Source organism: Lygodium microphyllum, chromosome 30, assembly GCF_053477565.2.
Source record: "Lygodium microphyllum isolate KBCC chromosome 30, Lygodium_microphyllum_v1.1.10, whole genome shotgun sequence".
Lineage (NCBI taxonomy): Eukaryota > Viridiplantae > Streptophyta > Polypodiopsida > Schizaeales > Lygodiaceae > Lygodium > Lygodium microphyllum.
The window spans coordinates 75,021,524-75,048,249 of NC_141164.1; the positions used below are offsets into that span (position 1 = coordinate 75,021,524).

Here is a 26,726-nt window from a genome sequence, read left to right on the forward strand (position 1 = left end):
CATAAGCAGCATATGGGACTCTAAAGTATTGAGCATCGATGAGTCTTTTATTAATATTTACCTAGGACAATATTGTTTAAGGTTCATAAATGCACATAGACGGTACATACATGGGAGAGATTATGTGAACTTTACATCAATGACATGTGACTCCTCGCCTTAGGAGAAAGGAAGATAAAGCCAAGATAAAATGTTGCATAGTAGGGAAAGGCTAAAAGATAAATGTCACTTAGAGAAGAAGCATAAATGCTCTTGCTAGATTGACTAATTCGCATTGGAATGATAGGACTTACGCCATGTACAATATTAAAACCTTTAGCATATGCCTTAGCCGAAAGGAGGGAATGTTAAGAAAATTTTACTCTTTGGTCCCAAGGGGGAGAGTGAATATACAATGAAATTGTTATTGCGTCTATTCTTGTATTGTTTGGAAAAAAATATACTTGGTTTTTGTTGGCCGATCCAATAACACACTAAATGCTTTTACAATCAACTATTTGTTGGATTGTGGTTTGGATGATTATTCCAAGTGCTTGTGTTTGATGGTAAATGCATAACAGGGGTCTGTAATGACAAGTTGCCATGGGAATAAAGAAGTGTTTGCCTAGAAGATGATATTAGGGCTGATTGCCTTGATTATGCTTCATTCTTAATTGGTTAATTAAGGAAGGATATTTACACGGGTGAATCATCTCCAAGATCGCACCGTGAATTACCCCAAGAGGGCACTGCTCAATTCATGGGCCGAAGGTCAAGTGGTGAAAAGGCCCACCACGGAAAGTGTGTCTCATTCCTAGATCACTTGGGGTCAGTGGAGCTCTGAACACCCCTTGCCGAGTTCGGAACGAAGTTGTAGACTGCTATGAGCCTAACGTCTGGAGGCATTGGAAGTTCCTATTCTAGATAAAGGATGAAAATTTTGGTGCCATGTGATTTGGACCAGGTACTTCTGTTGGACAGAAGGGATACATAATTCTTTTGTATGGGCAGGAGACAAAGATTAACTTGAAGATAAGTTAAGGAACTTGTTTGTCAAAAGGATTACTTGTTTTGTTTTTGTGTCTATGCTGTAAATTACGCGAACGAACCCTGTTCCCTAAAAGGCATAATTAATGAAGCTGATTTTAAATGTCACACATAAATGTGGTAGGTCCTAATTAGAAAACTAAAGCTATCAAGGGAAGCTGATGGGCGGAATCCCCAACGGGTCCATCCTACGGCTGGGTGGTCCCGGAGAAGTGGGAGGCTTCTCACAAGGATTTATTGCCGTTCAACTTTTGGTATTGTTAAGTTAGAACCCAATTCATGTCGTTTTAGGGGATCGGAATGGGACTATGCCCTACAAGTAGAGAGGTTGAGAGGCGCATCCCTCTCATTTTCCATTCTCTTTGAAGCAAGTGCGGTATGGATCTACTTTGGATTGGGTATATTTGCGTAAATTACGATGCCCAAAACCCGACGCTAGAATGTTGTCAAGAGACCTTGACAACTAGAAACCCAGATTTCAAGTCAATCCCAGTGGGTTCAACTACGAGTTTTCTAGTGCAAGGCGGACTCGGGAAACCCTAGGTGAAAAAATGCGAAACATTCCATGGGAGTGCCGGGCGGCGATGCTTAGATTCGTTTCTCGATGGACCGCTAAAACGTGCTTGGATAGCCGATAGGCGGGCATGTTACACTTGTACACTAACTTGTATGGCAATGTATGTTTTCCATTGGGCAAAGGAACTAAATCCCATGTATAGTTTTTCTACAGTGAATCATACTCAGAGTGCATAGCCCTCTTCCAAGAGTGAATATCACCTCTACACATAGCCTCCTCATAAGGGGATCACTAGAATCTGTCACTGTGGCATAATGCATAAAGGTCTCAAAATGATCAAGAGGACATAAGGCTCTAGTGGAGTCCCCCAAGATTGGTTGTGGAGTATGGCTAGTCTTCGTTGTCCAATATCATGATCCTACATAGCAGGTGGATCCTTGGACACTACATCATCATTAACTATTGCAAGCTATCTAGGGCTAGCTATACTATAACAAGAGGCTCCATCTAAAAGGTCACCCTATGTATCTCAATTGCATGTGTTGGTATCATATTTATCTTTTCCTCATGGAATATGACATCATGGTGGCCGTGGATAACCATTGATTGTCACCGCATCACCATATCCAAGAGAGATGCATTTGACAAACTTCAAATCTAGATTATTACATTTGTCTTTGGGAATTGGTAGAAATCCTCGCATCCAAAGACATGCAAGTGTGCTTATGAGGGGGGTGTACTAGACCATACCTCTTTAGCAACCCTACCACCAATAGTAGTGTATGGGATCCATTCATTAAATGTACTACATTAGTAACTACCTTAGTCCAAAAGTACTGTGGTAAGCTTGCTTGACTAAGCATATTGTATACTTGTTCAAAAAGAGTCTATAGTATGCTTGACTAAGGATGCTATAGACTCTTTCCTAAATAGTCCTATTCATGCATAACATTACTAAACCCTAGCATTACATAACATCACTAAAACCCTAGCCTTAGGGTTGCTGTGAGATGCACCATTTGGAAAACCCAAGGATTAACATGGATAGTCACCCAATTTCTTATAATAAGTGTCACTACTTGGATCGCATTAAATGCACAAGCTCATGTGATTAGGTTGCTTTTGGATCTACCTCATTGGGCATCTAACTTGAACCTAAGGTTCCTAGTGACTCAACTATAGTATTCTAGCATCAATTGCATGATCAATCATAACTAGAAGCAGGCAAGCATTGCATTTGATTCAATGAGTGAGAAATGAGAGGAAGTAGAATATCAACCCCTCTTGCCACCATAAGGGATTGTCTTATACCGGCCCTCTAAAACAATACTATATTGGGGATCTCAGACTCGGACATTAAGAAAGTCAATATTGAGCTCTAAACCTAGTCATTGAAAAGCCACTTGACTAATTAAGCCCACCCAACCATAAGACAACTCCCATCAAGGAACTTGTTCTCCCACTTCTTACACATGCATCCAAAAATGTCTTTATTTTTCTAATTATGATCCTAGCATATTTAGTTTAGACATTCAAAATAAATTTTCTTAATTAACCCTTTAGCACAAGTTTGTTTCATACCTTTAGATCAAATTTACAAAAACAAGTGACAATAGTCCTTTCAAAATTATCATTTTATTCCAAACAAGGTAAATACAATGGCCATCAACCTACCATGCTATCCCCTTAATCAGACACATAACTAACTCTGGGAAAAAAGTGCCATGTATTGAACCAAAATCACCTTGGATAGACTATCTGATACTAAGAAAAAACCATATGGATTGAAATTATTGATACCATGCCTTCACCAAATCAACCCCTAACTACTAGCATAGAGACCTTTTAGAATCCATCCAAGCATTGATTTTGTCCTAGACCTACAAAAAATCTCCCTAGAGTCCCACTAGTTATCATATTCTCAAGTGAACAATCACACCTTATGGAGAGACCTCTCATCTACATGCCTAGTCCAAGTACCCGTGTGAAAACCAGTTCTCCTAATGTAGAACTCAACAATGTGCTTAGGGATAGCCACATTACTCCCCATACACTTTATATGGAATCAATCCATCAGTTTGCACAAACTAAGCAACTAATATTCATGTAAAATATTACTTGCAAATAGTCATTTCCAAACAGTTCTTACTTGATTATATCTAGTGAATCAAAGCAATAGATCAAACAATAGGTCCATTACTTAACAACTTCAAAGAGCATACTATGTTCTTCAAGTAGGTATTGTTGAGATATTTGCAATCACTTCTACTTTAGTCCCTTTGTATAGGACAGTTAAGCTAGGAAGATACAGTCCATTCTATGAAGAGAGACAAAATCCCATATGCACGATGGATGTTAAGTGCTACCAAAGAACTCTATATAATGTTGTACTTGACTATCACTTTCATATGAGATGAATACAATATCATGATGCTTTCCTCTTTCAGTTAGTGTCATTGTCATTGTCTGTCTAATACATAAGAATGTCTTTATGAGTTCAAGTCTCAATCTTGGAACCTAATTCACTTGTTTAACAGTTGTCTCTTCTTTGTCTATGTCATCATGAGTTTGGTCTCTACCTTCCAATCTCCATAGCTTTGCCATGCTCTAGATCCGCATCTTAAACACGGTATCAGAGCTCAGCTGAGCATGGCTTAGCTCTCCTCTACTCTCTCTCAGCTTATCTTAACCTCAGGTCAGCTCATGGCTCCATCTCTACTTGACTTTCCTTGGCAGCCATAGCCAACATGCACCCTGCTTGCCTCAAGCTCTTGGATCTCTCTCCAAAAGTCATATCTCGACCTGCTCCCTTCTGAACATTTGTTCCTTGACTCCCAAGGTTTCTCTATATCACTTAAGAGCTCCACATTGGCCACTCTGTAACTCAGCATTGACAATTTTCTCAATCTCTGCCCTGTGTCTGCCATAGCCAAACTGGACCTGTAGTACTTGGAGCCTCCATATCTTTCTCTACAGACCATATCTCTTCACGTTTTCTTCTGAGAATATCTTTTGCACTCCTACTGCAACTGCCTAGCATGAAGAGCACCAACATTGTGCGTCGTACGGCTCGTCATGCTGATCTCCCCAAACTGGCACAGTTTTTCGCAGATGTCTGAATGACCTGCTATAGCTCGGTATAGGGGCGGCCATTGAAGGGGCTTTTATGGGGCTTTAGTAGACCATATAGTGGGCCAACTTTAGCTAAGAGGGCTCCTAAAAATTTTACTCCTACAAGCTGCTATAGTGGAAAAACCAGTCGAGTCCAGGAACCCTAAACTCAGGCAGCCATAGCTTTGAGCTTCAAGCTCAAAAATCCATCAATTTCTCTCTCCTTAGGACTCAAACAAAGCCCTTGCCACTCTGATTTGATCAACTTTCCCATCAAATCATCAAGGAGGGGAGATCTTGAACATTTGAAGAATTGAAGACCAAGCCACCATAGCCACTTTAATTCAAGCTTCTTCCTTCACCTCAAGCTCTTGCTTCTTCTCAATCAGTTGAAGCATTTGTTACTCAGATCTATTGTCCCAGTATAAAATCAAGGAGGGGTAGAACCTAGAAAGATTGACAAAGGATCGAAGACCCGAACAAAGGATCGAAGACCTGAACAGGAAGACTCGCATCAAGTCGGACATAGTGTGCTTTCACACTACCATTACTTGTGTCTCTTGACACATTGTAATCTACTCTTTCACTTGCAAAATTTGAGAATCTTGGAACTGATTTGCTGCTACTCCAACTCTCCAGCATGGGAAAAGACTCACCGACAGCTCGGTTCAAGGGAGTTGGGTTTCACACCTGGCAAATGCGCATCAAGCTCATCTTGATGAAGAAGGGTCTCTAGTCCATCACAAATGGCAAAGAGAAGAAACCTCGAGATGCGAACCTTGCAGCTACTTGGCAAAAGAATGATGACAAAGCCCAAGCCATTATCAAATTGGAGCTAGACAACAACTATATCCACCATGTGGATAACTGTGAGACCTCATAGGATACATGGAAGAGACTTGACACCTTATTCGGTGCACAGTCTAAATCATCAAATTATGGTCTCCTAATTGAGTTTTTCAGGCTTGAAATGAAGTCTAGCACATCACTTGCCACACATCTAAATTACATGGAAGGACTTCTAACCCAACTTGCAGGAATCAACATTAAAATGGAAGAAGATGTTTGCATTGGTGTTCTACTTAAGAGTTTGCCTCCTGAATATAATAATGTATCAACAACCTTAATCAACATGCCAAATCCTGAACTTGTTGATATCCAGGCATCACTATTAGAAGAGGGAAAAAAGCTAAAAACTAAGGAAGAACCAAGTACCTCTAGAGATGAGCATGCATTATATGTTGGCAACTGGTACAAAGGCAAGAAGGATCAGCTCTTTTGTGACTTCTGCAAAAGGACTGGACACACCGAAAAGTTTTGCCACACAAGAAAGAGGTCGCAAAAGGCATATCTAGTTGTAGTCCAAGAAGAAGAAGAAAATGGAGCAAAGGAAGAAGAAGAAGACCACCAGGAGAAGGACAAACCTCGTCAATCCTTCTATTCAGATAGACTTTTTTATTTTTGTGTTTCCTAGTCCTAATGTCTCAAACATAAACTTGTAAAACTCCTCAATTATCCTTGTACTACAGCCTTTGTACACTTTGTAAGGACCCTGCTACAGCCTCTGGATGTCCACCATGTTTGTGGTACCCACACTTAGCCTTTTCTGCAACAGCCTCTGGTGTTTTTGCCATGTTTATGGTGTGCTCATACTTTGCAGGTGTTGCTTTTACTAAAGCCTCTACACACTCTGTACTTTTGGTTGTGATTGAGGAGGGGTGTTGAGATATTTGCAATCACATCTACTTTAGTCCCTTTGTATAAGACAGCTAGGCTAGGAAGATGCAGTCCATTCTATGAAGAGAGACAAAATCCCATATGCACAGCGGATGTTAAGTGCTACCAAAGAACTCTATATAATATTGTACTTGACTATCACTTTCATATGAGATGAATACAATATCATGATGCTTTCCTCTTTCAATTAGTGTCATTGTCATTGTCTGTCTAATACATAAGAATGTCTTTATGAGTTCAAGTCTCAATCTTGAAACCTAATTCACTTGTGTAACAGTTGTCTCTTCTTTGTCTATGTCATCATGAGTTTGGTCTCTACCTTCCAATCTCCATAGCTTTGCCATGCTCTAGATCCGCATCTTAAACAAGTATCTTAATTAAAGTATAATAGTTTCAATCTCATGGTTTTAGGAGAAGGAATATGGGTCTTCCCTCTAGTGGAAATATAACTTAGCTAAAGTGAAAGCAGCCCTCCCATCCTGCACTGGTGCCTACTTATTGGGCCTTTTTCCATCATATACATCGTCCTCTTTTGCCTACAGATATAGATATCTCAGGTGGCCTGTGAACCATATTTCCTCTTGTTTTTCTTCCTTGAAACATTTGGTATAAGAAACCAAAAAAGAAGGGGAAGCAGGCGAGGGACTAACATCAAGGACAAGGGTATGGAAGGTGGGGTTTTTTGAGATGGGAGATGGGTTAGGCCACCATACAAAGAGAATATGAGACAGAAAGAATGGAGTTACAATGCTCCTTGCCACTATAGTATATAGCATATAAACCTTGGTACTGCCTCCATTTGAATGTTCTAAAATATTATAGAAAAGGATCATTAAGTGACCCCAAGACAAGACTATGCACCAAAATGAAAGCATTCCTCCAAATAGAAACAAACACAAAACTAGGGTAGAAGCATGCAAAATCTATGCACATGGATAAGCCATTAATCTCAAAACAAGAAAGAATCACAAATATCACTCCTAGCAATGAGCAAAATCATTATCTTCATCATCATTATTAGACATGTCCATCTCAATTGCACAAAATAAAAGAGGAAAGGGAAAATAGAAAATTTTGCACAAAGGAGAGAGGAGAGAGAATTTTTTGCACCATACAAAAGGAGAACGTGGGAATCTTGGAAGAAAGGAGAGAAAGAGGCACATAATTAGCAGTGCATTCCACCCCACCTTTTTCCCAAGACACACAACCCTTCATATTGTTTATTATCTCTTTGAATTTTTGATACATTTGTATTCGTAAGGCTTTAGCCTTCACATTTCAATTCTTTCTAGCCTTTTGCAAATGCATGCATGTACACTTTTGTGTATACCATTTATTAATCATGGATGTGGATGTGGTCCCCTCATGTGGAAGGGAATATTTTAGTGATTTTGAAATAGTGTGATTATTATTTTCTTTGCAAAAAATGGATATGTGTGGATGGATATATTTGTGCCTTGTTTTTATGCTTCTTTTAGTGTCATCATAAAGTCACTTGGTAAATCGGTGGTGGAGATGGAAGAGGGATTGTGCTTGTCATTGAAAGTACTCATAAGGAAGTGGGAACCACAACCAATTTTTCACTTAATGATAGGACTTGACAAAACTCTTATTGATTCAAGAGCTTTGACTATGTTGGCTATGATATCTCTCACCTAGGAACAAAAATTATTTCTCTATCCAACCAAGCACTCATCAATTCATGAAGAAGATGAATGCATGATTGGATGAGTTGTGGAGATCTCACCCAGCTATCTATCTGAGAAGATCATAGTCGCTCTCAATGTCTATCAACAATGTTGCTGATGTAGCATACGTGGCCAACCTGTCACCAAGAAATAATTGACGGAGCAATACATAAAAATCATGTGTGAATACCTTGTGTGATACATGAAAGGTGCAATGGGCTATAGTGTGGGAGTGATATACTTCTTTATTATCTCCAAATAATATAGAGACAGGAGTGGTTCTGCTTGTGGAAATAGCTAAATGCTCTACTAAATTCTGGCTAATAGAAGATATGGTGCTATCTGAATCTAAAAGTGCTTCATGGGGTGTGTCCAAGATCTAGACATTGAACACACCATGCATCCAAAAGTTGCCAAAGCATGAATCTGCGAGGGGTGCCCTTCCATCAACCACATGCTCAGATGTTTTTCGAAAGTGCTGCTAAGGTTGCCACATCAACTAATTGGACTTAAGGATTTTGTACTTGATGATTTTAGTCCTTGTCACTTGATGGGCTTACAAGTAGCTCCAATATCTAAGTGTTGCCTTCTAATCTACTACTTCATAGCTCGAACTTGATCCATGTATGCTTCAAGTAATTATGAACGAAGAGCCACATAAGAAGATGGCACAAGAGTTGGATAATATTTTCTTGGATGGTCCCCCACACGCACTCATACACACACAAATTCTCACTCTCACTCACTCACTCTCACCAGATGCTCCACTAGATAAAATACAAGCAAGAATAAGATATCTTAAAGTTGGCATACTCAAAAATTAACTTCTCAATTCACTTTTTAGTTTTTATACGTAGAGTTTTGAGTTTAGGGTTTCCTCCATAAGTTGGGAACCCTACCCATCTTTTTGACCTTTGACCAATCCTCTTTTGATATGTCATACATCTTACATTAATTGGAACAATCTTATCAAAAGTAAATAGAAGCTTAATACCCATGACCTCATCTAGCTTATCAGTCCTCCTATCTACTAATACCTAGATATTTTGCAACTTACACAAGAGTAAGTGTGGCTCTTTAATAATATTATAAAATAATAATATAGTTACAATAAATAACTAGGATACATCATAGTTTCACATTGCGGATGGTTATGCCTAAATGAAAATGAATGCAACTTGAAAAATAATCATGTCCAAAAACAATTTCTAGCACATTGACCTTTTCTAGATTCGATCCTTCTTCACCATTTATATATATATCACTAACTTGTTGAAGGTTGCTAAAGCATTTGTTAGGCCATAAGGCATTATGATAAACTCATAACAACCATATGATGTATCTAGAGTTAACTTTGGGATGTCATGTTTCCTCAATGCAAACTCAATAATACCTAAACTTTGAGGCCAATCTTTGAGAATACCTTTTTTTTGTGGAGTCTATCCAAAACTTTATCAATCCTTGGAATGGGATATTTAATGTTCTTAAATAATAGGTAGATTTAGGCCTTTGTAGTCAACCCAAAGTTGTGCATTCCCATCCTTTTTTTTGTCGAAGAGGATGAATATACCCAAGGCAAGAGACTTGGTTTGATAAACCCTTGATATAACATGAAAATATGTTTCTCCTTAAGTTCCATGTCTTTGGGTACATGCATCTTGTAAGCTCACTTTCCTATAAGTTGAGCTCTCGCAACCCATTCTATCTCATGATCTCATGGGATGGTGTTAACTCTATTAGCTCTTTCAAAAATGCATATTGGTACCCCCTAACCAAGTTGGTTATTTATCTTTAACATTTTTTTCCTTACTAAGCTTGATCATAAATATTTGAGCTCTTTTTCTCAATCTCTTGAGCATTTTTGGCCAGCGAGACAAGGGTACTTTGGTTTGTGCCTTATTTGCTTAAACAATGACTACTTAGATGTTATGAGAATTTATATTGGCTTGTTTGGCTTCCAACCAATTCATACCCAACATACCATCATATTGTCCTAATGATGGTACATGAAAAGTGGCCTTAGAGTCATTTCCTTGGGCAAAAAATGAGGTATACTTCACCTTAAAATCACACTAGACTACCTTTGCACTACCTAGTTATACTTTCATATTTCTCATGGGTGTGGATTCCCACCCTAAGTTTAAGGAAATTTTAAAAGATATAAATGAATGAGTACTTCTAGAATCAATAAGAAGGATTCAATTGGTACTTTTGTCCCACTGAAGCACATGGATTTTCATCATAGGTTTCTATTCTGCTTTAACTTGCAAGGTGATGGCATTTCCATATGCAACTTCTTTAGGTGAAAATGGGCAATTATTTATTTAGGAGAATCTTAGTACCTTGAGGACAATAAAATACCTTATGTCCCTTCTCAAAGCATTTAAGACAGCAAATTTCAATCCTTGCTGAGGTTGGAATTATTTCTTATTATCCTTGAAAAATTTCCTTACCAAAAAGAGGATGCTTCTATAAATTATGGTTCTCCAAAATGTGCATGTCTTAATAGATCTTTGCTGCAAGATAAGCTTCTTGAGCCATCTTAGGATCCCTTGTGCTAGTTTGGTAACTGTAATCCAATCCTTGAGCACAGTGGCTTTGGTCCTATTGCGTCAAGGATGCATGCTTGGAAAGATTCAAAAACTTATAGTGGTATCTTGTAAATGTTACCTCTCATGTTGGTTACTTTGAAGTATTCAATCACCTTTTTGCTACATTATATTGCATGGGACAATGTTGATTGGAGATCTTCTATTTGATTGTACTCCGTGATATTGTAGCTTCATTAAATTTTTTAGCTCTACAAAGATTTATCCACCAAATCTTTGAATTATCTACTAGTTTCATTCCAAGCATGGTAGATTTTTTTCATTCCAAAAGATTGGCTAATGCGAAGTAATTTTCCATAACTTCAATGCATGCTTCCATTGGCTTTCCAAGGGTATCATCTACTTTAAACTCTATACATTGGAGCTTACTCGATGTTTTCTTAAAATATTGGTTTATGAAATTGGTTTTGTTTCCTAGGAATGATTGGATCTGGTTGGGATTCCTTTCTAAACTTCAACGAGAGAAGCTAAGGGAAGTGGACAATATCACTATGATCTACACTAATTTGGTTTATCATGGATTTAAGTCCTTCCATAGGAACATTCACACATTGATGCTGATTCTAGGTTGGCACCTCTGTGATAATGTAATCCTGCCAGAAAATCAGAAAACTAAATAGGATGCACGATCTTCATTAAATGGAAGCAAATAATCACACTCATATGTTCATTACTAGTTTCCTCTTACATAGACTTTTGATACATGAGTTTGGTAGCTCAAAAACCTCTCAAGTTGCAACCTTAGGCTGTGGATGCATCCTCATATAGTGGGATTCCAAGTGGAATCTCTCCACATCTCGACCTCTAATTACTCCATCAATTACATCACTAATGATATCACTCCGACTACCATACATTGAACTAAGGTTATAATCCTCCTCCTTTTGAGAGTGCTTCTAATTGAATTAACCCTTGTTTCTACCATTTCTTTTCAAATCCCCCCTACCCCCCGCGCAAGGGTTAATTGTGTTGATCTTATTACATTGTTTGTAAATGACATTCTACTCCTTAATTCTGAAGCCCACATCTTAATAGTTTCTATAGATTTCAATGGATGGTAGACAAATAGAGCCCCTGTTACTCGGTGCTTAGCTTCTTACCATATTCGAGAGAAGTTACAAGGGCTTTTAAAGTAAATCTTCTCAGTTGGAATTGAGAGTAGATTGTTCTTCATGATTCTCCATGAGGTTGGCTTGTTTGTTATACCAACACTCTTAAACAGTGTGACCAAGCTTTTTGCACTTCATATACTTTGGTCTATTCTTATGATAGCATTTAGCTACATCATGTCATATCTTTCCATGACATGACATGGCATGTCCATAAAGTGCAACTTATATTTAAAGGTGTCCTCTTGTTAAAGAGAGCTTTTCTTTTGCAATAGTTGTAACGCTTAAAGTCACTTTTAGTTCTTTCTCTTTGCATAGAAGAGTTAACATATATGGTTTCAATGTAACACTTTCCACGTTCCTAAGAGCATCTTTTGTTGTGTCATCTTTGGAAAGACTAAATATTTGCAAAAACAAGAGCTATATGAAGAGAAGATGGAAAAACAGTGAGCTTTATAGCTCAATAAGAAGCTTAGACATGGACACTACTAATAGAGTGGAAGGAGGAGAAAAGCATGAAGATGGAGTAGTAGGGCTAAGGCAGCTTGAGGTTGCATTGATGTAGCTCAAGGATCTAAGGTGTATGTGACGAGGAAGAAGATTTTGCAAAACTAAAGTTAGTGAGAAAGGCTACATGTATGCTTGTGTCAAAGGCCCGACAATATCAAGCATGTTTGTGGAGGTGTGGGGACACTCATGAATTGGGAGCTAAGGCAGCTTGAGGTTGTGTTGTGATGGAGCTCAAGGAACTAAGGTATATGTGAAGAGGAAGAGGAATTTGCAAAACTAAAGTTAGTGAGAAAGGCTACATGTATGCTTGTGTCAAAGGCCTAACAATATCAAGCATGTTTGTGGAGGTGTGGGGACAAATCATGAATTGGGAGCTATGGCAGCTTGAGGTTACATTGATGGAGCTCAAGGAGCTAAGGTGTATGTGAAGAGGAAGAGGATTTTGCAAAACTAAAGTTAGTGAGAAAGGCTACATGTATGCTTGTGTCAAAGGCCCAACAATATCAAGCATTCTCGCTTCTTTTCAATGTCACAATATGGCTCCCAACACCCTACAAGTACTAACAATTGTGTGCTAACTCCCCATAAAATGAGAAATTGATACATCATTCTCTACTTGACAACTTATGATGGAGAAATAGTTGCATGTTACTCGTGAGATTGTCCAAGATTATATAATCTCAAATTCCATCGTCTAAATCTCATCTCAAATGTCATTTGCTATATCTCAACCCTTCTCAATCCTACTATGTACTCCTCATATTCTCAACATATATGCATCTCTTTAATACAATCAAGAATTTTATAAATGGCTTAATCCAAAGATGTGTGAACATGTATATGATATCTAGAGTTAAAAACACTTATTGCACACTAGAATTGCAGAAAATAAAGAGGAAATACAAAATGATCTTTAAATACATGAATTTTTTATAGATAATTGCATGCTACACTTATAATTTCATTGATTCACTACAAAGAAAGCTTGAAGACAGCGAAGAAAGAACGAAGAAAATGTATGCTAAGTACTCTAACTCTTTCTCAATCATAAGAAGGGGGCAAGCCATTCACTCTAACACATTATCATCATACCATCAAGGAGAAAATCATCAAGACCTATCAGCTCAAATCCACCTTCAACAAAAGAAAACATCTATAACTCACCTTCTCCAATATCAAGCTTCTTTAAGAAGAGTGGCTCAATGAGATCTTCAAAGCTAAACATGCTCGGAGATCTTGGTTCTTCTTCAAAAATATTATAGAATAGACCACCACTAGTTAAATAAATTTAATGGGAAATTATTAGGGAGTTGGGGAGGTGGAAAAATGGGTGCCTCTTTGATAGAGGAGAATAGTGTGCACCTATGGAATCCAAAAGAGAAATTTTCCTAGTTACCAAAGAAAATAAAAAATAATTACTAGAAGCCATGAAGGTGGCTATATAACCACATAAATGAAGCCATAATAGCAAACACTAAGAGGTGAAGTTTTGACATTAAATTCAAATGCGTAAATTGTTAAGCATTGAAGAAAATAGGGAATTCCTAGTCACAAATCAAGCATGTGAATATCTTGGAATTCATTTATATGGACCTCTATGATCTAATGAGAAAAGCCATAATTTTAGGATGGAGTTATACAATCATCACCACCACTGATTACTACAAGAAGATATTTGTGCAAATTATACAAGAAAGAAAATGCATTGTCTAATTCTTAAAATTGTGTGATATTTGTGTCAAGTTAATTCAAGGAATTCTATAATAGAATGACACATGAATGGATGCCTACATAAACACCTCATTTAATTGGAGTTTTTGGAGTGAAACAATATATGGTTTATGACATGTTGCGTGAGGTTGCGTAGTGGATTTGTGAGCCGCTTTAGGGAGAGAAAATACGCTCTATCAACACTTGGGGAACAAAGCTATGGATAGTCTTGAGAGCAAGGTTGTTGAGGTCTAAAAGACCTTACAAAAAGTGCAAGATATGCTTAACACAACACTATCTAAGAAGAGATTAGATCACATCAAAATCATGAGATATGGGTCCTTACAAGAATGCCATAAGGAAGAAGGATAATTAGTTGTAAAATGGGTGTTCAAAATCAAAACAAGGATACTACAGGGAGATTACAAAAGATAAAGCAAGGTTAATTGCAAGGGGATTCATCCAAGTTAAACAAATAGATCACATTAATGTATTTTCTCTAATAACATCAATTGGAATCATAGATGCATTAATATTTGCAATGCAAAGCAAATGCATACAAGTGGCAGTCAAGTCTTTATGCAATGCATCATCCTTATGATGATGTAAACAAAGTCAACTTTCTAAACATATCCACGTGTGATGCCAGGAGGCATATTCCACAGTAGATTCCGTGAGGTTTTTCGGTGGATTTTGTAAAACTATATGTATTTTCCAGGGCTCATACACACAAGGTGGATTCCTTGTGCGAGAAGTTGATTTGTAGCTGAAGACTGTTAGGTATTCACTAATGATGCCAGGAGGCATATTCCACAGTGGATTCCGTGAGGTTTTTATTCCATGGTGGATTCTGTGAGGTTTTGCGGTGGATTTTGTAAAACTATATTTATTTGCCGGGGCTCGTACACAATGTGGATTCCTTATACGAGAAGTTGACGGGGATGCCTGTCCTTGTCGGGCGTCAGATTAATTTGATATGCACATGGGTGATTCCACAAAATACATATTAAATTAATGGACGTTTATGAGTTTAGAGTACACTTGAATTATATTAAAGTTAGGATAGTGTTCCAATCTATTTTAATTATTTGTAGCTGAAGATTGCTAGGTATTCACTATTATTTGTTTATTTTATTTATAAACAATTGTGAATGCTTCAATTGATGTGTAGAGCAGGTAGCGGTGGCTTTGGGTAGCACTAGGCATTAGCATAAGTCTAAGTGTAAATTTCATAATTAGGATTAGTTATCTTAAGTATAACATATAATATTATATATTGTATTATTAAAATCATTACTCTATTTGTAAGTTATAAGTTTAAACTTCTTTAGTAATAATTAGGTCATTATCCTTAGTACTATTAATTTATTTATTTTTAATATAGATTATTTTAGAATATGAGATTTAAGATATGCTTTTATTGAAATAAGCTTTATTTATGGAATACCTTGATATTTTCTTAATGTGGTTAAGTTTAGAAGGCTTTTCTAGCTTTCTTTTATAAAAGCAACAAGATCGCGCATAAAACAGGAGAAGAGGGTGAAAATTGAGCTTTTTTCTTTGCTCCCTCATGTGGAATCGAAATTCAGAGCTTCAAGAGTCATTTTGGGGGTTTTGTTATGCTCCAGACGTGATGGTGATGTCAAAACGTCAAGATTCATAGCACAGAATTTTCTACAGCATGTTACAGGATACATCTTGACTCTTAAAACTTTGTATTTCAATTGATATTCGTACTTTTTTGTAATTATATGTAATATATGAATACAAATATCCATGTAAAACTATAATATATAATTAAGGATGGCAAACCATGGCTTTTGCCATGGGGGAGGTTGGGCCCAATCGTGTGTTTTTCTCTTGTCTTTCTCAATCTATTGAGTTATTCAAATTGTATGAAGCGGAACACGTGCCAAATCTAACAAATCAAATCTCAATCATAAACAACTTTATGACACACATAATAGAACTTAGTGAAAAAATCTAGCAACTCAAGTATCTCAACTATTAAATACAAACAATATTATAATAAATAAGAGAATTTGAATAACTCAATAGATTGAGAAAGACAAGATAAAAACGTACGATTGAGTCCAACCTCCCCCATGGCAAAATGCATGGTTTGCCATCCTCAATTATATATTATAGTTTTACATAGATATTTGTATTCATATCTTACATATTATTACAAAGAAAGTACAAATATCAATTGAAATACAACGTTTTAAGAGTTAAGAGGTATCCTATAACATGATGCAATTGTCGCAGAAAATTCTATGCTCTGAATCTTGACGTTTTGACATCACCATCGCAATCCGGAGCATGGCAAAACTCCCAAAATGACTCTTAAATCTCTGAATTCTGATTCGAAATGAGGGAGAAACGAAAAAACTCAGTGTTCACCATGTTCTCCTATTTTGCTCGTGATCCTGTTGCTTTTATAAAGAAAGCTAGAAAAGCCTTCTAAACTTAACCACATTTAAAAAATAGCAGGATATTTTATTTAAAAAGTTTATTTTAATAAAATCATATATTAAATCTCATATTCTAAAATAATTTATATTAAAAATAAATTAATTAATAGTACTAAGGAAAATGATTTAATTATTACTAAAGAAGTTTAAACTTATAACTTACAAATAGAGTAATAATTTTAATAATACAATATCATATAAATACATAATATTATATATTATACTTAAGATAACTAATCATAATTATGAAATTTACGCTTAGACTTACGCTAACGCTCACTGTTGCCCAAATACACCACTACCTACTCTACACATCAACTGAAGCATTCACAATTATTTATAAATAAAATAAACAAACAATAGTGAATACCTAGCAGTCTTAAACTACGAATCAACTTCTCACACAAGGAATCCACCTTGTGTGTACGAGTCTCGGTGAAGCATTCACAATTATTTATAAATAAAATAAACAAATAATAGTGAATACCTAGTAGTCTTCAACTACAAATCAACTTCTCACACAAGGAATCCACCTTGTGTGTACGAGTCCCGGGGCAGATATATATAGTTTTACATAATCCACCGAAAAACCTCACGAAATCCACCGTGGAATATGCCTCTAGTTTTACGGAATCCATCGAAAAACCTCACTGAATCTACTGTGGAATATGCCTCCTGGCATCAATGTGGGTTGCATGAATGGTGTACTCTCTATCATCCCCTTCTCACTATGTAACTTGCAATTAGCTTGGTGTATACTTTAATTAAATATCAAGATCATTAGTATCCAGCTTGAGCCCTACATGTTATTTTGGATCATCACATTCCTTTGGTTCTTTTGTATAGGTGTACCCATTGGGGATCAACTTCTTCACCCCCATCATGGTACACCCTTGATCGAATCTTTGTACCTCTAGACATTTTCTTAGGGCCCTCACTATCATCACCTCCATTATGTATAATTGCATTACTCTTTTTACAAAATTATACTTGATGTGACTATGCTTAGGCTTTTCCAATGTCTGAATGAATTCTTGAAGGGACTACATGTGCATCTCTTAGAGAAACTACCTAATGTGCATATATTCTTTTACACAGTGTGCCATCCCAATATGTTCCAATGTTGTGAAACAGGCATGGAAACTTAGGACTACAATGTGTATGTGCTAATCATTGAGCACTTCTTATTACATCTCTTGTCAAGTCCATGTTTATGAAGCACTACAAGCATGTATTCTTACTTGTATACATAGCCCATGGGTGATGGTATCTCTTGGGTATTTAAGCACTCATTTCACTTCTTGCAGATGCTTTTATATTGGTTGCTCCAGATATTGGTTTAATCAACTATCTACCATGCTATTGTAGGTTGGCACACCAATTAGTTGTTTTGATCTTAGTTTGGTGTAAACATTTGACCTTCACTCTACCTTGGAAGTAGAGCTGATAACTATGATGTGCACGTAGATTGCTTGTTCTAGAGATGTGCATAGATGCTTTGGTTGGTTTGGTTGCAAGTGAACCTTGCCTCTTGTAGGATTGCTTATAGGCATATGTATTATTACTTCATAGATACCTTATGTAATTTGCACGCTATTTTTAACTCTTTGTTGTGCTTCAAGCAACTAAGACTTCTCTTCCACCTTCCTACATGTAAAGCCATTGTTTTTACATCCATCCAATGAATGTAGAGTTTCCAAGTAAAAGTAGCTATATTTTAGTAACAAGGTGAAAGAACATGCCACACCTGTTGAGATATTTGCAATCTCACCTAATGTAGCCTCTTTGTATGAGGCAGTTTGGGCTAAAGACATGCAGGCTACATGAATCCCATATGCACAACTAGAAAGCATTGTACTTGACTACCACTTTTCATATGAATGAATACATGATGATGCTTTTATTTATCAGTTAGTGTCAATCTTGTACTTGTCAGTCTAATACACAAGATTGTATTTATGAGTCCAAGCTTCAATCTTGGAACCTAATTCACTTGTGTAACAGTCAAGTCCAATGTCTCTGTCATCATGAGTTCATTCTTCTTCTTCCATCCACCATAGCTACATTGCCATGTCCTAGATCCCGCACATCTTTCACATGGTATCAGAGCCCAGTCAGGCATGGCCTAGTTTCCTCACTACTTCTTCAACTCTCTTTCACTGTCATGTAGCTTGGCTTGAGGTCAATCCCCAGCTCAGGACCTCATCTCCCACTTCTTCTCCTCACTTTACCTACCTGGCAGTCATAGCCAAGCAACTTGGAGCTTTTGTATCTCTCTCCACAATCAATATTTTTTTATACCTTCTTGTAGGGATATCTTTTTGACTCAAGGTGCCTCTCTTTGTTATGTTACAGCAAAACATTGCTCATCACAGAGCTCAGCATTGTCAATTCTTACAACTTATGCCTTGTGTGTGTCTGCCATAACCAGACCCTGCCAACTTTGAGGAGCTAGATATTGCAATAGAGGGCATAACCCTTCATGCTATCTTCTACAAAGTTGTTCCTCTACTCCATGCGCTTCAGCAGGGCACAAAAATCAACGTGATCCATGTAGAATAAGCCCAGCATTTTGAAACTTCACCATCGCTTTCAAAACGCACCTGCGGTTGATCGTACCATCACTGCGAGCTGTACGTGTCAAATCGAGACCCATGACCATAGGGCTTTTTAAGACCATGGTCTAAGCTTCCTCCTCACTGATCTACATATGGAATTATTAACTATACGAGCTGAAATCAGAATAAACACAGTTGGCTGTGAAACCCTAATTTGGTGGAAGCCATAGCCAAGTTACATCTAGCTCATATTTTGCCTCTTTTTTTTCAAGCAAGGCTTTGACCTTCAAGATCCATCAATTCACTAAAGCTCCAATAAAGATTTGAGCATTTGATAAGGAAGATCAGAAGGCATTTGCAAGCTGACACACAAGAAGCATAACCATCAAAATAGTGCTTGTTAGCACTAAGCATAGTGTGTTTTCACACTACCTTCTTGTGTCCTTTGACACATTAGATTTCAACTCTTTTTGCTAGTCAAAAATTCAAGGATTTGAAGTTGAGTTTCAATGCTTCTCATGAAGAGTAACATGTATCTTATGGCCCATTTACACTACATAGAAGATGTTACTCTACCTACAGGAAGACATGAAGCTGCCTATATCCAAATGCCATCAGTGTATCCATTTAAAGACCTTGAAGACATGAAAGTGCAAAAGTTTGAAGACATTTCTGCTGCCTCAAAGATTGTACCTTTGCTTGAGGGGGACCATAAAGAAAAGAACCAGATGACTAATGCAAGCAAAGTCCATGAAAATGATGACCATGAAGGAAAGATCAAAGAGAAAAAGAATAAAAAGATGTAGAAAAATCATAAAGACTCTAGAGCGGCAAGAAAAGTGAAGAACAAGTACAAGATCAAAAAGAGCAAGCTAGACTACTCCGACAAGAAGACCTACAATGAATTAAAGATATGTGTCAAAAGTAATGTTGAAAACTATAAGGGCATGCGGTCCTTGATCCAATTTTCTACTGAATTTTTTAGCCTTGTAATGTCTAGCCCAAATGTCTTTATCATAAGCTTGAAAACGCCTCATGTAGCCTTGTACTACAACCTCTGTAAGGCCCCTGCTACAGCCTTTGGATGTCCATCAAGTTTTGTGGTACCCACACTTAGCCTTTTTTGCGATAGCCTCTAGTGTTTTGCCATGTCTATGGTGTGCCCACACTTTACAGGTGTTGCTTTCACTAAAGCCTCTACACACTTTGTACTTTCTGGTTGTGATTGAGGAGGGGTATTGAGATATTTGCAATCTCACCTAATGTAGCCTCTTTTTATAAGGCAGTTTGGGCTAAAGACATGCAGGCTATAGAAATCCCATATGCACAGAGAGGGAAAACTGTACCCATCCAACAACTATAAAGCATTGTACTTGACTACCACTTCTCATATGAATGAATACATGATGATGCTTTTATTTATCAGTCAGTGTCAATCTTGTACTTGTCAGTCTAATACACAAGATTATGTTTATAATTCCAAGCTTCAATCTTGGAACCTAATTCACTTGTGTAACAATCAAGTCCAGTGTCTCTGTCATCATGAGTTCATTCTTCTTCTTCCATCCACCATAGCTACATTGTCATGTCCTAGATCCTGCATCTTTCACAACACCATGAACCAAGGGATGTAGACTTTCAAAGTAAAAGTGATTGTATATTTTAGTAATGAGGTGAAAGACCATGCCATACCATGTTCACCTTTATTTGCAATACTCCTGCAAAGTCAAGTAGCAACTAGTCCTACGAGAAAAATTAATGTATAGTGTATTTTTATCATTTCTCCTTTATGGAGATTTCACTAAACTAAATGTGGACACAATCAAACTAATGGTATATATTTTAGTAATGAGGTGAAAGACCATGCCACACCATGTTCACCTTTATTTGCAATACTCCTGCAAAGTCAAGTAGCAACTAGCCCTATGAGAAAAATTAATGTTTAGTGTATTTTTATCATTTCTCCTTTATGGAGATTTCACTAAACTAAATGTGGACACAATCAAACTAATGGATATGACAAGAAACTCCTACCTAAGCTAAATGATATTAATTTACCTCATGGCAACATGGGCAATAATAAAAGAGGAAGCAATTACTCTCACAAATTATAATGTATACTCACTTTCTGTTGAGCATTAATTGAGTTGATTATTTTTTGCCTACATGTCTTTTCTTTTTATGTATTACCTACAATCAACAACAATAATTATCAAGTATCTTCTATCAAGCAAAGCATACCATTAGTTAAAGGAAGATCTAGACCAATTTGTTTCTTGAAAAAGTGCCCCTTTTTCAAGATTCTCAAATCTTGAACTTGAGGAGAAAACATAACTACATAAAGTCTGTCCCTTCTTCTAAGAATATCCTTTCCCTAACATGTTATTGAACCAAGATGACATATCTAATGATGATGACCATGTTCGCTTGTTGATAAAGTTTATGAGCTTCTCTTTAGGGCTTCAAATCCCTTCAGCACTGTCCATGTGCTTCCTTTTATATTCTCAAAATAATCCAAGACAATTTCCTTGGTTGTGGTTTTGTCATCTATTCTTTTTGTGCTCTCCAAATAATCCAAGAGGATTTCCTTAATCGTGATCGTGTCAACTAAGAACTTCTTCAACCTCATGCATAGCTTCAACTTCTCTCCTCATCCAATGTGGCCATATTTGGCTTGCTTGATCATGTAGTCCCATAAGGGAGTATGTACACTTCAAGAGACACCTCCAAATCATGTATAAATTATGCAAGTGTACATTAACGGCACCTGGCACTATGGTTGCAACTATATTGACCACTACCACATTGTTGTTTCTTCGAAGGTCAATTTCCATAAATCTAAGCTCCTCCTAAGGACAAATACGAATGGAAGCATCTACTTTCAATTGGAATTATTCTTAAGTAGAGCTTTATCAATTAAACATTGAGATCGGCTTCCTTCTACGAGCTTTTTCCTAGATAGAAGTATTTGTTCTAACGTATGTTTCAGCACTTGTTAAGAGGTTTCTAACCTTATTGTCTTGTTGTGCAACTCTATTGCCTTATATTCTGTATACTTTTTAATACAATTAAAGTCCATCTTTACAAAAATTTGAGCAATGGAGAATTGACCGTACTTTATAGCATTGTCTAAATAATGCCAATGACCATCCATAAAAACATTTCTATCTTTCAATCAATGTTAGTGAAGATTTATTAGAACCAAACAAGCATTCAAGAGGACATAGACTCCTATGACTTGAATCCTAGAAGTTCAAAACTTTGCAAAGAGCATGATAAGGGGCTTAGAGGTGCATCAAACACAAAATCAGACTTCAAATGATACAAATGGAATATGAATTGTACAAAGATGTGCTTTAGATAAACGTTTGTAAGTCTACTAATGTAGTGCCTTGTGAGTACAACACCAAGTTACTCCAACTTTTAACCATCTAGTAGACTTACAAACGTCTATCTAAAGCACATCTTTGTGCAATTCATATTCCATTTACATCATTTGAAATCTGATTTTGTACTTGATGCACCTCTAAACCCCTCATCATGCTCTTTGCAAAGTTTTGAACTTCTAAGATTCAAGTAGGAGTCTATGCCCTCTTGAATGCTTGTTTGGTTCTAATAAATCTTCACTAACATTGATTGAAAGATAGAAATGTTTTTATGGATGATCATTAGACATTGGTATTATTTAAACATTGCTATAAAGTACGATCAATTCTCCATTACTCAAATTCTTGTAAAGATAGACTTTAACTATATTAAAAAGTACACAGAATATAAGGCAATAGAGTAATACAATAAGACAATAAGGCTAGAAACCTCTTAACAAGTGTGAAACATACGTTAGAACAAATACTTCTATATAGGAAAAAGCTCGTAGAAGGAAGCCGACCTCAATGTTTAATTGATAAAGCTCTACATAAGAATATTTCCCATTGAAAGTAAATGCTTCCATTCGTATATGTCCTTAGGAGGAGCTTAGATTTATGAAAATTGACCTTCGAAGAAACAACAATGTGGTAGTGGTCAATATAGTTGCAACCCTAGCGCCAGGTGCCGTTAATGTACACCTGCATAATTTATACAGGATGTTACAAATTGTTAGCAGATTTCATGCTAGTACTAGTATGTTTGCAATTCCTAGGGAACGTGACTACATGCAAAACATTAGAACGTGGCGACTTGCAAAACATTAGTGGAGGCTCCCAACTTGAATGGTGCTGATTTCAAGTACTCGCACTGATTGTGGCAGCCGATTAAGAAGTCTGACGCAGCCAAGCCAAAGAGGTGCGGTGCAAGTAGCCACGGCCAACCAACCATGACAGAGTGCGGCCTGACGCGCACAACAGCCAAGGTGCTCGGCCGAGCAGCAGTGCGCGTGGTGACACTGATCGCAATGCCACCATCCCCGGCCCGTGCATTATCCTCTCTGTGGTTGCCTAGCCAGGCCCCAGAACGTAATGTTCTGGCAAAAACTTCCGATGTTAAGTCGCACTTAGTCGGCGCCTGCCCAAGTAGTTCTGCCAGCTGTTCCTTACAACAACCTGCCATTATGACCACCACGTATTCTTAGTAAAACTGCATCCGATTCATAGGAACTGGCTTCCTATAAATAATAAATTACTTATACTTACATCTTTAGCAACAGCTGTCTGCCATGATTACAGACCTGCTTTCTATTAATAGCAAGACCTTTATCCAGGTCTTCTTTGAAGAGTTTACATTCAAACAGCGTCACCCTAAGGCCATATATCGCGCTATAAGGCAATAAAAGAATGCACTGGCCGGGAATCGAACCCGGGTCTGTACCGTGGCAGGGTACTATTCTACCACTAGACCACCAGTGCTATTATGCTCGAAATTCTTAGAGATTAATACTCTTTATCTGCAGAAAGCTGATAAGTCGTACGTTTCGATAAAACAAATTTACTTCAGGTTTGATAACTTCATGATGATTGTGTGCAGTTGCCTTCGACAATTTATTGCTACAGTGACCAGTTGAAAACAATAGAACAACGAGTCTCAGCGAACAGGCTCACATAACAACAGTGTTGGTTTCTCCCATACAGAACAAAAAGCTTGCGCCTGTTTACACAAGAGTTCCATCGACCCAAGTAGCGTTGGTTCCCATACAGAACAAAAAGCTTGCGCCTAAAGGCAACATACATACATTCATTTGCGTTCAAGCCCATAAGAGCTCAATGACAATATCTGAGCTAGTCTTTCAAAATGAACAAACAGCAGCTTGCCCTATGGAGCAGGGCCCTTCACCCCACCATCAAAACAAACACCATTAGAACTAAGTCTAACGGTAAGGAGTCCATGATGACAGAAATGCCCGGTTAACTCCATGTTTCTTCGAGACGAAATGCTGCTTCACATTGTTGAGTGTTAGTCCCGGCTTATCGACCGACAAGTCTGTCTCGCAGATGCCACACCAGACTTTCCACTCGCCGTTAACATATCGTAGTTCCAGCTTGTCATCCAAGTGATCCAATTGCAAGACCTCAAAGGCGCGTTTCAGTTTGCCAGGAACCACTGCATCGCTTGCTGAAGCAAACAAATATGGTCTATTGGGGGCTGATGGACCTTGGTTTGCTGGGCTCTGAGACAAACCACGCATGCTCTTAAGACCACCATGATGAGTATAATTCAGAGGATGCACCATCTTTACATCCTTTTCCCTCGAGTCACAGTTATAAACCTTTGGTTTACTGGGCATTGCTCTGTTCAAATTCACCATACATGGAGATCTACTAGAGACAACCACATTGGCTTTATCATTATAATGCACAGCTTTCACGTCCTCCTTACTCGAGTTCAGAGAGCATGCCTTAGAATCCGCTTCTGAATCAGAAGATCCTTCTGAGCCCCAATCCACCAATGCTCGTGATAATCGAACCTTCTTCTGCACAGTGTCTTCGAAGCTTCCATCATGGTTGTTGCTATCCTCAGGCCGCTTACATGGAATTCTGTGCACAATGTTGCTTCCCTCGACCCCCTTCACTTGCTTAAGACTGTCTTCAAGGGGTGGAACCGTGTCGATCACCTTTGAACTACTTTGATGCGGTAGCGCCACATCTCTTGTTCCATGCACATTGCCCTCTTGGTATGATGAACGGTTAGCGTAAAGTTTGTGCAGCAAGCCAGACTCAACCCCAGACATGTTTTCCTCTCTAGCACCAGACTTGTTTCTGCTAGCAATGTGTCCCTTCTGGCATAGGACACCATCTTTATAGGAAGTCTGCCCTTGCTCCTTATTGTCAAACGTTTCCATTTGGGGACTCCCTTGCCCCCCTCTATCATCATAGGTGCTCACCAGCCTATTGGCGTTCTGTGTCTGGACATTTTCTTTACAAAAGTTTTGTCCTTGCTCCTCATTTTCAATATAGTCTGACCTGAACTGCACATCAAGCCCGTCTGCAGCAAAGTTGCTCTTTTCATGAAAATTCCTGTGGCAGCCACATACTTCACATCTCAAACTGTCTTTGCTGCTCAAATACTCAAGACAACCGTCATGGACAGGAGAACTAGCCAGAAAATTTTGGTTTCTACGACATGCGCCATACCCGAAAGAGCCCTTCATGGATGATTGCTGTGGCCAAGTGAGAATTGGAAGTCAGTTAAAATCTATTTCGTCTCGTGGATTATCAGCAGACAGAGAAATCAAAGAAGTAGGAAAAAGACGAGTATCACTGTTCGACATAAAAGCTCAAAGGATAGTTGAAAACACATGCATGCATGAGCTAAAAGTGAATGCACTCATTTAAGAGAATGCAGCAAGTCACGTAATAGCTAAAAAGGATTCCATTCATTTCAGTCTTTAGATGATAACAGGGATCACATATCTGTGCAATTTTTGTGCTACGATGAATGTACAGAAAGCAGAGCCTTGGCAAAGCAAGTGACTCACCAGACTCCAAGCCACGCACCAGAAAACTGATCGAACTGCGAGAGAGAGTTTTGTAAACCAAAATGCAGCAGTAAACTTACCAATGATAAGGATTTAAGGGCCTTCCAAGTTGAATGACTGCATCCTGAAATGGTCTCAAGATGCCTCAAAGTGGGTCTAAAGGCTACTGAAGCGGAGTAGCAGAAACAATCTGTTGTAAGGTCTTGTTTTCTGCGCCAAAGGGGACCCTTAACGGACTTGACTGCTCCTGATACCTGCATCTACAACATGAACTGCCAAGGCAGGAAAGGCGCGCATTCTTCCCGGGGGGGGGGGGAGAAGAGAGCGAGAGAGAGAGAGAGCATTATATTACTAAATTCATTGTATGACCGACCATTCATAACATGGCATTAATTTCCCCTCCCCCCGAATCCTCCCCATATCTTTTGACGCATGTGCCACCTTCCTAACTAACTTCTCATCTTCACATTTTGGACTCGCCATCTCCACCAAAATTAGTGAAGCAAGTCAAGAACCACTAGCTCAAGTGGTAGCGGTGTGGTATCATAAATCTAAGGACCTGTGTTCGATACTCGCGGGTGGCATCGCGGTACTTGGAATGATATAAGAAATTAAGTGAATAATGCTCCACTTGACTAGTCACCAAGTTGGAAATTGTACTAGCACCACTCTTAAAAGTTTCGTGGTCAAGGGTTTGGGCACCACTTGGACGATGGAGTACAAGTATTGATGTAAGTCCCGGATATTTATATATAATTCAAAAATCA

General features: G+C 38.0%; 1 protein-coding gene and 1 non-coding gene across 2 annotated transcripts; both read right to left on the reverse strand.

Annotated features, from left to right (window-relative positions):
* Positions 1 to 23,822: 23,822 nt before the first annotated feature.
* Positions 23,823 to 23,893, reverse strand: TRNAG-GCC (transfer RNA glycine (anticodon GCC)). The gene has a single exon. It is a non-coding gene; the product is annotated as a tRNA-Gly (tRNA).
* Positions 23,894 to 24,086: 193 nt separating this feature from the next.
* Positions 24,087 to 26,258, reverse strand: LOC148010005 (uncharacterized). Its single transcript, XM_087672919.1, has 2 exons — positions 26,040 to 26,258; positions 24,087 to 25,641 (listed from the first exon to the last, which is right to left on the reverse strand). The coding sequence occupies exons 1-2, from the start codon at positions 26,217 to 26,219 to the stop codon at positions 24,352 to 24,354; spliced, it is 1,470 nt and encodes a 489-aa protein (XP_087529045.1). The 5' UTR covers positions 26,220 to 26,258; the 3' UTR covers positions 24,087 to 24,351.
* Between the last annotated feature and the right edge of the window lie 468 nt (positions 26,259 to 26,726).

Coding starts and splice junctions, on each gene's coding strand:
- LOC148010005 (XM_087672919.1), bottom strand. CDS start 26,219: ATGCAGGTATCAGGAGCAGTCAAGTCCGTTAAGGGTCCCCTTTGGCGC. Junction 25,642..26,039: donor CCCTTAAATCCTTATCATTG/GTAAGTTTACTG, acceptor ACTTGGCCACAG/CAATCATCCATGAAGGGCTC.